At 37.5% G+C, this 13,385-nt stretch overlaps 1 protein-coding gene across 5 annotated transcripts in view; it reads right to left on the minus strand.

Moving 5' to 3' along the window:
- The window catches only part of evlb (Enah/Vasp-like b), a 93,619-nt gene that overhangs the window by 23,317 nt on the left and 56,917 nt on the right, over positions 1-13,385 (minus strand). For all 5 annotated transcript variants that reach the window (XM_061929547.1, XM_061929546.2, XM_061929548.2 and 2 more), the window contains 2 exons: positions 6,569-6,737; positions 2,364-2,541 (listed from right to left, as the gene is read on the minus strand). In XM_061929547.1, coding sequence (XP_061785531.1) covers positions 2,364-2,541; positions 6,569-6,703 — 313 coding nt within the window. In that variant the 5' untranslated portion in view covers positions 6,704-6,737. The remainder of the gene's footprint in view (positions 1-2,363; positions 2,542-6,568; positions 6,738-13,385) is intronic.

A 13,385-nucleotide genomic window follows, 5' to 3' on the forward strand; every position in this document is an offset into this window, starting at 1 on the left:
GGGGCGCTGGAGCCTATCTCAGCTACAATCGGGCGGAAGGCGGGGTACACCGTGGACAAGTCGCCACGTCATCGCAGGGCCAACACAGATAGACAGACAACATTCACACTCACAGTACTGTTGTGCTCCTTAATGCTCACAGTTTGAACTCCTAACCACTAGAGGGAATAGTATCTGTTTAGGTCAGACATGGTCTTTATTAATAAGAATGGAGAAACTGGTGTTTACATGTTGGAATGTGAATGGACATACTAATGTTAACATTAAGTGTGAATGTCAATGGACACAATAATGTTGGTATATTTGTGTGAATGGACATACAAATGTTAACATTATGTATGAACGTGAATGGACATACTAATGTTAACATTGCGTATGAACGTGAATGGACATACTAATGTTAACATCCTGTTGGAATGGGAATGGATACACTAATGTTAATAATAAGTGTACATGTCAATGGACACAGCAATGCAGGGGTGGCCAACCAGTCAGAGAACAATAGCCACAATTTTTACTGTTCCCGCAAAGAGCCACATCATACACATGGGTACATGAACATCACCCCGCCCCTTCCTCTCTCTCACACACACACACACACACACACACACACACACACACACACACACACACACACACACACACACACACACACACACACACACACACACACACACACACACACACACACACACACACACAAAGACATTTTGCTTAGCCAGATTTATTGTAAATGTCACAAACCAACATGATACTGACATAAATTGACTCCTTCAGTAAGACCTCAGGCCAGTCAATTTCAACAATGAACATTGTGAGCACTATCTCACACAGACTAACTCCCAGTTCAACCACGTCCAAGACGCTGAAGATTTGAAGCTTTGAAATGTGCGAATGACGCCTGACATATAAGGCAAATGGACTCTCATTTCTGTAAGCAAAAATTGTACTTAAATAAATATTGAACATCTTAAAGTGATTTTTATTTCCAAGTCGGAAAAACGATTAAAGTCGGGTTGTATTTTTGTTTGTTGCCATCACATGATCACCGCATTCTTGCTTGTTCGTCTGTGTAAATGGCCGTATATTGCCCATCCAATCTAAAGCTGAAATATTACCACAACAGGACATTTGGCTTTGTAATCATATTCTTCTCCTCCTAATTTTTGTTACTTTGAAGCACTTCTGATTGGCGAGTGGGGAGTAGTGTGACTAGACATTCCACTGTTAACGTTTGTGTGAATGTGATATAACACACTAATGTTAACATATTTGTGTGTGAATGGACATACAAATGTTAAGTGTGGAAGGCTATGTTTGTATATGAATGAACAGACCAATGTTTATATTAAGTGAGTGTGTGTGTTCGTGTGTTTGTGTGTGTGTGTGTGTGTGTGTGTGTGTGTGTGTGTGTGTGTGTGTGTGTGTGTGTATGTGTGTGTGTGTGTGTGCGTGCGTGCGTGCGTGTGTGTGAAAGGACAAAATTATGTTTATGTGTCAAACTGAATGTAGAGATGGATGTTTTGTTGCATGTCTGTACCAACAGACAGACAGATACTCACAGTGTGTGTAGTGTGACTATAGACATTATGCTGTTAACATATTGTGTGAATGTGAAATGACACACTAATGGTAACATATTTGTGTGTGAATGGACATACAATAGTTAAGTGTGGAAGGGTATGTTTGTATATGAATGAACAGACCAATGTTTATATTAAGTGTGTGGGTGTGTGTGTGTGTGTGTGTGTGTGTGTGTGTGTGTGTGTGTGTGTGTGTGTGTGTGTGTGTGTGTGTGTGTGTGTGTGTGCGCGCGCACGTGCGTGCGTGCGTGCGAAAGGACAAAATGATGTTTATGTGACAAAATGAATGTAGGGATGGATGTTTTGTTGCAAGTCTGTACCAAGACAGATACTCACAGTGTGTGTATGTGGATAGACGTTGATATTATACTGTACTGTATGTCTGTATGAAAGGACAGACAGGTTTTTGCATTGAGTGTGTACATATGTTAATTGAGATACATACCACATTATGTGTATGTGACTGAACAGAGAGATATTTATACTTTGTGCCTTTGTGACTGGAGAAACATACATTTGTGTATTGGCCTTTATAGAAACAGGTGGAGCACATTGAAAGTATAGAATGAGATCCTCAGCTATGTTTGTGTCCCTCTTGTGTTATTAGGTCAGATGAAAAGCTGCACTATCTATGCGCTACACATCCAAGAGAGACCTTCTCAATGACTACTAATTACGAGGCTGGAGGGAGAGGACAGCAGGGGGAGACAAACTGCTGCTCTTATAATGCAATAACAAGCACCAACATGGCCCCAAGACATAATGGTTACAAGGACCCACCTCCATCCTGAGCGCTGAGCACGTTGAGGGCAAAGAGCATGGCGTTGGAAAAGGTGGTTGCCTCCTCCTTGCTGGCAAAGTTGAGGCCGTAGACCTGCCGGGCGTCCCGCCATTGGTGGAATGTGGGCGTGGCCTGGTTGTATTTGAGGCCCTTCACGATGGAGTAGTTGATGACCACCTGGAACAGAGGACAGCACATCCGAGCATATGAATTACTGTGTGTCTGTATGTGAATGGACAGACATACTTTTACACATTGTGTGTGCTGTGTATAAAGCCAGTCAAATTTTAGACACACTTTCACATTCTGTGTGAAAGCTTTTCACTGGCACTTTATGTGAATGGACAGACAGATGTTTGTATTTGTCTACATCATGTGTCAGTGTGAATGAACATACTAGTGTGCATAAAAATGTTAACATTCTGCGAGAATAAGTGATGGTGCATGGAGTGACCAATGTATTCATGTTTTAATGTGAATGGACATACACATGTTAACAGTATGTTGTAAATGCGATTGGACATGGAAATGTTTACATTGTTATGGAAGTACTACTGTAGCAAAATTATTTGCAAACGTGTATCTCAATCTGTGCGCGTGTAATCCAATTCACATGTGTGTACTGTGTGTGTCTGTATATCAATCTGTGTGTGTGTAATCAGATCCACGTGTGTGTTTAAAGATATCTGTCCGTAGTATGATTTGTCTGTGTATGAAAAAATATATGTCTGTCTGTATTTTGATTGGCGTGGGTGTAAAAAAACAAAACGTGTGTGTGCGTATTTTGATATGTGTGAAGCAGGAACCACTGTTGGCATTAACACACCTTTTGTGTCTTTTTACGCTTTGAAATCAGAAAGGACGCGCATTTTCGAAAGCATTTTTACAGACACAGCATTCTCCGCGTTTTTATCGGTCTTCTTCAAAGTAATGAACTTTCCGGTACCATTTTTAAAATTTTGATTCACTGAAAGGTTTATCAATCACAAATACTGCCTCAGTTTGCACTCGGACAACTTTACCACAAGGTGCTGTCAAAAGAAAGGCTTCATGGTAAACACTAAAGGCCTACTGAAATGTGATTTTCTTATTCAAACGGGGATAGCAGGTCCATTCTATGTGTCATTCTTGATCATTTCGCGATATTGCCATATTTTCTCTGAAAGGATTTAGTAGAGAACATCGACGATAAAGTTTGCAACTTTTGGTCGCTGATAAAAAAGCCTTGCCTGTACCGGAAGTAGCAGACGAGTAGCGTGACGTCACAGGTTGTGGAGCTCCTCACATCTGCACATTGTTTACAATCATGGCCACCAGCAGCGAGAGCGATTCGGACCGAGAAAGCGACGATTTCCCCATTAATTTGAGCGAGGATGAAAGATTCGTGGATGAGGAAAGTGAGAGTAAAGGACTAGAGGGCAGTGGGAGCGATTCAGATAGGGAAGATGCTGTGAGAGGCGGGTGGGACCTGATATTCAGCTGGGAATGACTAAAACAGTAAATAAACACAAGACATATATATACTCAATTAGCCACAACACAACTAGGCTTGTATTTAATATGCCACAAATTAATCCCGCATAACAAACACCTCCCCCCTACCGTCCATACAACCCGCCAATACAACTCAAACACCTGCACAACACACTCAATCCCACAACCCAAAGTACCGTTCACCTCCCCAAAGTTCATACAGCACATATATTTCCACAAAGTCCCCAAAGTTACGTACGTGACATGCACATAGCAGCACGCACGTACGGGCAAGCGATCAAATGTTTGGAAGCCGCAGCTGCGTACTCACGGTACCGCGTCTGCGTATCCAACTCAAAGTCCTCCTGGTAAGAGTCTCTGTTGTCCCAGTTCCCCACAGGCCAATGGTAAAGCTTGACTGTCATATTTTGGGAATGTAAACAATGAAACATTGGCTGTGTTTGTGTTGCTGCAGCCGGCCGCAATACACCGCTTCCCACTTACAGCTTTCTTCTTTGCTGTCTCCATTGTTCATTGAACAAATTGCAAAAGATTCACCAACACAGATGTCCAGAATACTTTGGAATTTTGCGATGAAAACAGACAACTTAATAGCTGGCCACCATGCTGTCCCAAAATGTTTTCTACAATCCGTGACGTCACGCGCAGGCGTTATCATACCGAAACGTTTTCAGCAGGATATTTCGGCGCAAAATTTTAAATTGCACTTTAGTAAGCTAACCCGGTCGTATTGGCATGTGTTGCAATGTTAAGATTTCATCATTGATACATAAACTATCAGACTGCGTGGTCGGTAGTAGTGGGTTTCAGTAGGCCTTTAACACTAAGGTGAGTGTAAAGTCAAGTCTGGATCGACATTGTTTGAGGATGGAGACAGGCTACCTGTTAGCTTCAAGCTAACCAGAACCCGACCTGACTCCTCCACCCCAAAAACATACTTTGCAGGTCAACAAACGGGGCGAACATGTGCCTTTTGACGTGTTAATGTGCGAGGAGTGTTCAAAAGGAGTTTCTTGGAGAAGTGGCTGACAAGTTAGCAAGTGCCGCTCGCATCGCTGACAGTGACGTCATCATCGTCATTGTTTACTGAAGCAGAGATGCCAGGCTCTGCTTTTTATCGATAGACTTATCAGATTTCATTTTTTATTATCTAAAGCAGGTGTGTCAAAAGTGTGGCCCGGAGGCCATTTGCAGCCCGCAGCTAATGTTTTAAAGGCCCATGGCACATTCTAAAAATATTATTAAAATAAACAAAAACATAACAAAAGTGGAAAAAATAAGCTTACAGGTGAAATGTAATTTATAAAAAGTTGCTATGCTGACTAATAAAGCAAAGCTGTTTTATTTCTTTAAAACTGTCATTGCTCAAAACATAATATTGAATCAAAATCAATGTTATTTTGAATTATTGACTTATCCAAGGCTCCGATTACTTCACATCAAATATTCCACTTTGAAAAAAAAATGTTGTGCAAGATTTTGCATATTTTGTGTGTTTGCCATAAAAAACTGTTTTCTTTGACAAAAAGGGCAGAAAACAAACAACAACATAAAAACAAAAACAAGTTGATGTAGACTCTAGAGATTCCATCCATCCATTTTCTACCGCTTGTCCCTTTTGGGGTAGTGGGGGGTGCTTGAGCCTATCTCAGCTGCATTCGGGCGGAAGGCGGGGTACACCAGGGACAAGTCGCCATCTCATCACAGGGCCAACACAGATAGACATTTATACTGAAATAAATACACCACCAACTTATTAAATACAAATATAGAAAAAACTACCAGCAGCCGTAAAGTTTAGATCCATGAAGGAAAGAAGAAAGTGAATGAATGTTTATAACTAAATAAATTTACATATGCATAAAAATGTGTTTTCTTTTGTATTCTTTTTTTTATGAATTAAGTAACGTTTATGATAACCGCTTCCTAAAACACAATATAGAATGTGAGATATAACAGGATAATGCATACATTTATCATTTGTTTTCAAAACGGTTACAAAAAAGTGGGATCCCAAAAATTTAGTGTGGGACCCCATTTTTATGACTTGATGGGGACCCCATTTTGAAAATTCCTAGCGCCAACACTGAGGAACCTTCTATTGGCTCTCGTTTTACACGCATTCGTACACAGACATGTGAATTGGATTACACACACACAGATTGAGATACACGCTTGCTAATAATTTTGCAACAATAATACTTCCATACATTATGTATTTATGTGAAGGGACGGGCACATTTCGACAGTGTGTTGGAAACATGATTGGATATACAAATGTTGACAGTATGTATTTATGTGAATAGACATACAAATGTAAATGTGTGTGTGTGAAAGGAAATGTGTATGCATATATGTGAAGATAGAGAGGGATGTTTTCTTATGTCTGTATGAATTTACCAACAAATGTTCACATATGTGTGTGTGTGTGTGTGTGTGTGTGTGTGTGTGTGTGTGTGTGTGTGTGTGTGTGTGTGTAGAGTGACAGATTTTTACGACATGTGTATGTGAATGGACAGATAGGTTACATGATGTGTATGTGAATGGACAGAGAGATAATTACATGTATGTGAATGGACAGACAGATGTTTGCATTATATGTATGTGAATGGAGACACTTCACATTGTGTGTATATGTGAAAGAATATATCGATTTGTGTTCTGTGTTTCCTTGTGTCGCTTGAGTGCATGATGTTAGATGTTCTTTAACCTGCTGGTCCTGCAGCTTGACGCCGACCACTCTAAAGGTGTTGTTGCCCGTGTTGTGGTAGATGTTGATGCGGCTGAACCCCTGCTGGCCCGGCTTGATGGGCACCCACTTCTTGCTGGTGTCGTCGTAAACCATGACGGAGGCCCGCGCCTGGCAGATGCTCTGTTCACTGTGGAGGACACAGACAAGCACACACAATAAAGACTTTTTAATGATCTCGGCCTCACTCATGAACATGAACCTCCTAACTAAGCACAGTATGTTTGTTTTGAAGGCTGCCCTGTAAGCAAGTTTGATTAATGAGCAACAAAACAGCTTAATGAGGGTCTTTTAGATGTGGCGGCTGCATGCGCTCTACTCCTGCTTCCTGTGTTTATGTAATGTTAGGCTAATCATCTCCTGGTTCTGGTAAAAAAAATAATAATGAGCATTGTTCCATTAGGTACACAATGAGGGCCAAACAAGAGAAAAGAAATCTACACCATAGTATCCCATAATTTCAGTAGCAGTCACAAACATTTTTTTTATTTTGTCTCATAGTATTACAACCATATTCTCATTATTTTTATTTATTTGGTTAAAGCATGCAGTCGTCTTAAAAATATTTTCTTCTCATAAAATTTTTTTTTTTTTAATCAAATCAAAATACTGACTTTTTCTGTACTACTATGACTTTATTCTTCTAAAAATTAAAATGTTATCTTCAAAATATAAATATATCATTCTCATTAAATCATATAGTGATACATTATTGATCCTTTGAAGGAAATCACTTTGCTACAAAAGCCACATTTAGACATTATAGTACGAATAAGAATAAAAAACATTTAAGTAAAAAATAAAAGAAACATCCATCCATCCATATTCTACCGCTTGTCCCTTTGTGTATAAATATTGTGCAATCAGAATATATATATATATATATATATATATATATACATATATATATATATATACATATATATATATATATATATACATATATATATATATATATATATATATATATATATATATATATATATATATATATATATATATATATATATATGTATATATATATATATATATATATATATATATTCTGATTGCACAATATTTATACACAAATATATATATATATATATATATATATATATATATATATATATATATACATACAAACACACACACACACACACACACACATCTATATGCATACACACAAATGTATATTTATATATATTTATGTGAATATATATATATGTATATATATATATATATATATATATATATATATATACATATACATATATATACATATATATATATATATATATATATATATATATATATATATATATATACATAAGTATATAAGTGTATACATTTATAAATTAAATTATTCCCAATTTACATATCCCCCTTAGAATCACAAGATTGAATTGATCATTATGAATTCATTTCATTATTATGGAATTAAAACTTTAGTCACACAAAATAATTTCTGCTTTACATTATTAACATTATTTTGTAAATGTTCTTGTAAAATGACGATTTTATTCCCATACAATCATGTCTTTTAATTGCACATGTATTATAGTAATATTACTTGTTATCCCCTTATACAATTAAGGGAACCTTTTTTATCATAATATTTTTGGGGTAAGGATTCTCGTAAAACAGTGACGAAGTTTATAGTCATATGAACGCAAGTTCTCGTAAATTCGACCATTTATTAATTGAAATGGTGTTCAGACCAACCATTATTAGAAATGACAAACACTTCTACAACCAGACTAATTAATGGTTACATCATAACACTCAGCCTTAACATTTTTGCAAAGGCAGTTTTTAAGACGTTTCTCCTCTTATCGGGTTGCCTCAATGTACCTAATAAAGTGACTAATGTGTGTGTGAAGTCTTTGACTCTCTCGCTCCTCCTCAAATACATTCTTCTTCTTCTTCGAGTCTTTTCTGACGCAGCTTTTTAGCTTTGCCTTGAGGGTCCGTCATCTAATTTTAGCTTGGCAGGGAGGCAAAGACACAGATGGGACTTTGCTCGTTAATCTCATTTGCAAGTCAAAAATTGTTTCTCTGTCTTGTGTTTTGTTCCCAGACTCATCGTTTTTCGTATAATTCCATTCAATTTAGCTCTTTTTTGGAGTTTATGTCTATTGTGGGGTGACAAAGGGCGCCAGTGTGGGCTGAGATAAATGCAGTCAGATGGGAAAAAGTATGCAGACAACACTGTAGGCCACACACACACACACATGCTCATATAAATGTCAGCAGATTGTATGTGGATCAGACAGTTAGTGTAAAATTGATTAGCCAATGCCAGAGGTACTGACATGTTTGTGCAAACTGTATTTAAAAAGTATTTAATGCTTTTGCAAACAAGGATTAATTATGTTACAGAATGGATTCAATGCAGTTTGTCTTATTGCTGTTTCTAATAGTTTGGTTACCTTAACCCACCTAATAAAACTCAAAATAGATCAGATTATCTGTAGTGAATTTGGAGATAGGTTGATTGGCAACACTAAATTGGCCCTAGTGTGTGAATGTTGTCTATCTGTGTTGGCCCTGCGATGAGGTGGCGACTTGTCCGCTTTCCACCCAAGTGCAGCTGGGATTGGCTCCCTGACCCCCCGTGACCCCGAAAGTGACAAGCGGTAGAAAATGGATGGATTGATGGAAAACATGACAATTGCAGTATCACATTTCAGCTTGTACAGGACGCCACTGAAAGCAATACAATAAAAGGTCAACGAAAAAGTCCAACATAAATGTCCTGCAATAATATGACTCAAAAACCACACATTTGAGAATTCAAACCATAATTATGTGCATGTTTTTACTTCTTTTTGCTTTTTTGTTCAAGTGATAAATCATAAAGATAAACAGTGATGACAACCATAAAACAATGACATAGGAAACGGTCTGGGAGCAATACAGTTCAATAAATATTTTTGACATACAAATCTTTTTTTCCGCAGAAATTATAATTTTATGTTTTCATATACTCCTACACTATTTTTTAATTATAGCAATATCTGCAAAGTACCACTTGGTGACAAGTGATAAAAAGCTGAATCGCTTTTTAAAATGTTTTATTTTATTATACGGTATTTGTGTAAGTAGATTCAATTACCCCAAAAGAACATAATTTAGTAAGAAGTGGACGCCACTACAAACAATACAGTGAATCATTTTTGGTGATTTAACCCCCAATTCCAACCCTTGATGCTGAGTGCCAAGCAGGGAGGTAATGGGTTCCATTTTTATAGTCTTTGGTATGACTCGGCCGGGGTTTGAACTCACGACCTACCGATCTCAGGGTGGACACTCTAACCACTAGGCCACTGAGTACCATAATCATATGTGTGGTTTCTTTTTCTTTGGCTTTTTTTGATGTGTTTTTATTTGTGATGCCACCACCAGAAGGGCACAAGTGATGGCAAAGAGAAAAAGTGTGACGATAACAAAATAAATCGAATCCTAGCAGTGATACATTTAAATTACAAACACAAATTAATGTTTTACCAAACAAATTTCAGGGAAAAAAACAATTCAAAGCTTGCACCTTCATGTGTGTCTTGTACTTCTTTTTTAGTGTTGTTTCATGTGGGTGTGAGACCATATAACCTGAAGTGAAAATATTTTTTTAACATAACATAAAAATTGTTTTGTTATAATATACTACTAAGTGACAGTATTACTCTTCCTGTTCATGTGTCTAAGCATCTTCAAAGGGTGATTTCTTTTTTTCAACATTTTATACAGTTAAGTTATTTTTTACGCTTGTATGGGAGGTAGGAATGTTACATAATACATTGATTGTCCGATAACTAAGATTTTGTGATGCATTCATAGTTTTTTTAGAGGTTCCACTGCATAAACATAATAAACAGCTAATTGTTAGCCAGCAGCTACCACCTGCTCCTGGTCAAAAGAGGCCTTAAAGGATACAAAATAATAATTAACATTTTTAAACGTGACAAAACTGCCCCCAAAGAGAATAATTAGTATTAGTACAAAACTGACTCTAATCTCAGTAACCTTGGTAAGTATGTATGTCACATCATGTTGTGGTATAAGCGGTGATGTTGCACACACTCACAAACACACGCACCAGCGGGCGCAGCGACGTGTTTATAATTCATTTTCTTTATTTAACTTGTCGACTTGGTTAAACTTTAAATGCAGCTTCTCGGCAACTGGCAGAGAATGGCGTAGAAAAGTCCCCGCAGCAGCAGTAACATGAATAAATGAGGGTCCTGTGCTAAAAGAGGAAGCAGCAGGAAGAAGGCGGGTCCAAAGAGAGGACACACACACACACGCGCGCGCAGACGCACTTTTACACAAACAGAGTAACGTGCAGCTTGAATTGGCGCATGCCACCCTCGTTTTAAAATATGAATTACTTCTCCATAGGACATGAATTAATCAGGCACTTCTGAACATGTCTTCACACACACACATACACACACACACCCTGCTTTCACCCTTGCTGAATTGTGACAAGGGAGGAACCACAGAGTCGAACAGGAGTCCACTATTGTGCATAACGAACTACGACGCTCTGAAAGTAATATGTTTATGAACACCAAACGTGAGTTGCATCTATCATCTTCCTCACTGGTTTGCTCCACTTTTGAGAGAAGAGTTCCTCAAATGCTCGCTTTTGATGATGCAGTTTTCCATGCACAAAAAAAAAAAAAATCTCCCTCAGGCTTCACAACACATCTTAAACTCATGCCCAGAGCTCAGCTACATATGTCTGTGTTGTAATATAGATTTTATTTTTTCTTCAGCATACAGTAATGTTCGTGTTTAATTAACCACAACTAGGGTTGGGCGATATGGCTTAAAATCTGTATAATGGAACTGTATATATTTACATCCTCCTCATATTGTGTCATTTCCAGTTGTACTTTTTTTTTCAAACATATTATTAATCCACTTATTTGATGTATTTATTTATTTAAATTAGGACAGTATATACCATTCAACATGTCAGCAAAAACAGCTTAACATAAATATGCTGGAATTAGCACATAAGCTCAATTGCATCCATTGTCCTCAGGAAGGAAGAAAAACACAAACACACAGTTAGACACACAGTCAACATGGACACCACAGACAGTAACACCACAGGTACAAATGATCAGAGTTTTAAAAGCGAGAGTCCAAGGACAGGTACTTGCTAATTTACTGTTAACTGCTGGTTACTTTCTGGTGAAACATGTTTCCTTCTACACTTCTGTTCAAATGTAATAAGCAATTAATCTTCTGTCGTTTGGATACTTTACACAAGTTTTGGGTGACACTGCAATTTTGGGTATCAATCCAACACCAAGTAGTTCCAGGCACAGTATTGGTCACACTCATGCTGATTCTGATACTTCAAATTTTCAAGATTATTGAATTAATACATTTTGGATAACAATTAAACTAAGAAATAACACAGTCAGTATCAGTTAAATAATCTATTTTCTTATTCCTTTTTATTGCATACAATACTTTGAGCAAATTAAAGTCAACATTCCAAAACAAATAAACATAAGCAAAAACTACTATATGCTCTGATTTAAATTATTAGGTTTTTGCCCTTCAAGTCCTCCTGTGTCCATGGACTTATTTTTTTAATTTATAAACAATAACAAAAACAACAAAAATGACTTTGTGTGTCATGAAAAATATTGATCTAATAACTGTGCTGTTGACCATATACCGATCTATACTTGTTTCCCTTCCTGTCTATATTTGTATTGATCTGTCCACCCGTGTTTATATTCAGGTGTTAGCCTGGTTTAATGATCCTTTTACAGTGTGTAGTGTAACAAATCTATCTATTTCTTGTCCTCCAGTGATCATAATACTTGTAAGAAATACATAATTTATTTTGCCGCCATGGAAGCAAGGATTACAAACTTAGAAACAGCTTTGTACTGTGGAGGGACATTAGCAGCGAACTCGCTAGCGAGGACGCGACATTGCATTGAGGACGCGGCCGTTCGCTTGTCACTGTAAAATTTGCGGGACACAGCTAGAATGTGTCATCAACATGCATCATCACAAAATGACGATAGTATTAAAACCTTTTTGTTGGCCACATTTATGTAATTTATGTCACCTATAACATGCAACCCTAACAACCACAGGTTTACTGTTGGTGTGGCCAGAGAGTAGATTTTTCATGTGTACCTAATGAAGTGGGCAGTTGTGCGATTTAACAAATAAGAAACTAAATATATTTTTAAGTATATAAAGCATATTTTGAACATCTATAAATGTTATGAAGTGACGATTTTGCAAAGAGTTAATAGTTCATTTTGCGGTCACATGGAAGGATAAACACATGAATTATTCACATCCAAACAGCACAGATTCAAACAACTATGAAGGGTTTTTTTTTTCAGCCGTTGCACACACACAAGCATTCAATGCAACGAATCCTTGCTGGTGATTAAGAGGCAGGAAAATCCAAGAATCTGAGGGTTTTGTAATGTTTGTGAAGAAAGCCACAGTTGCCACATTTGGAACAATTTTTATTATTTGTATATCCGTTCCTCAATCTTTACAAACCTCAGTGATTCTGCTTCCATAGTCACATTTCCTTAAAGGCATCAATCTGCTGCCTCGCTGTCAACTACAAGCCTCTGGAGGATGAACATTAAGAGACAGACAGGCAGCGAATTTTGCTGACAATCTGTGAGCCATAATAAATTGGGGCGCCAGGTTGAAACACAGAAATTAAGATTCAAAATGTCACGTTGTCATGGTAACCCAACACCGCATTAATGACACACCCAGAATTTAGCATGTCAAA

This window comes from Nerophis lumbriciformis, linkage group LG34 (genome assembly GCF_033978685.3).
Source record: "Nerophis lumbriciformis linkage group LG34, RoL_Nlum_v2.1, whole genome shotgun sequence".
Lineage (NCBI taxonomy): Eukaryota > Metazoa > Chordata > Actinopteri > Syngnathiformes > Syngnathidae > Nerophis > Nerophis lumbriciformis.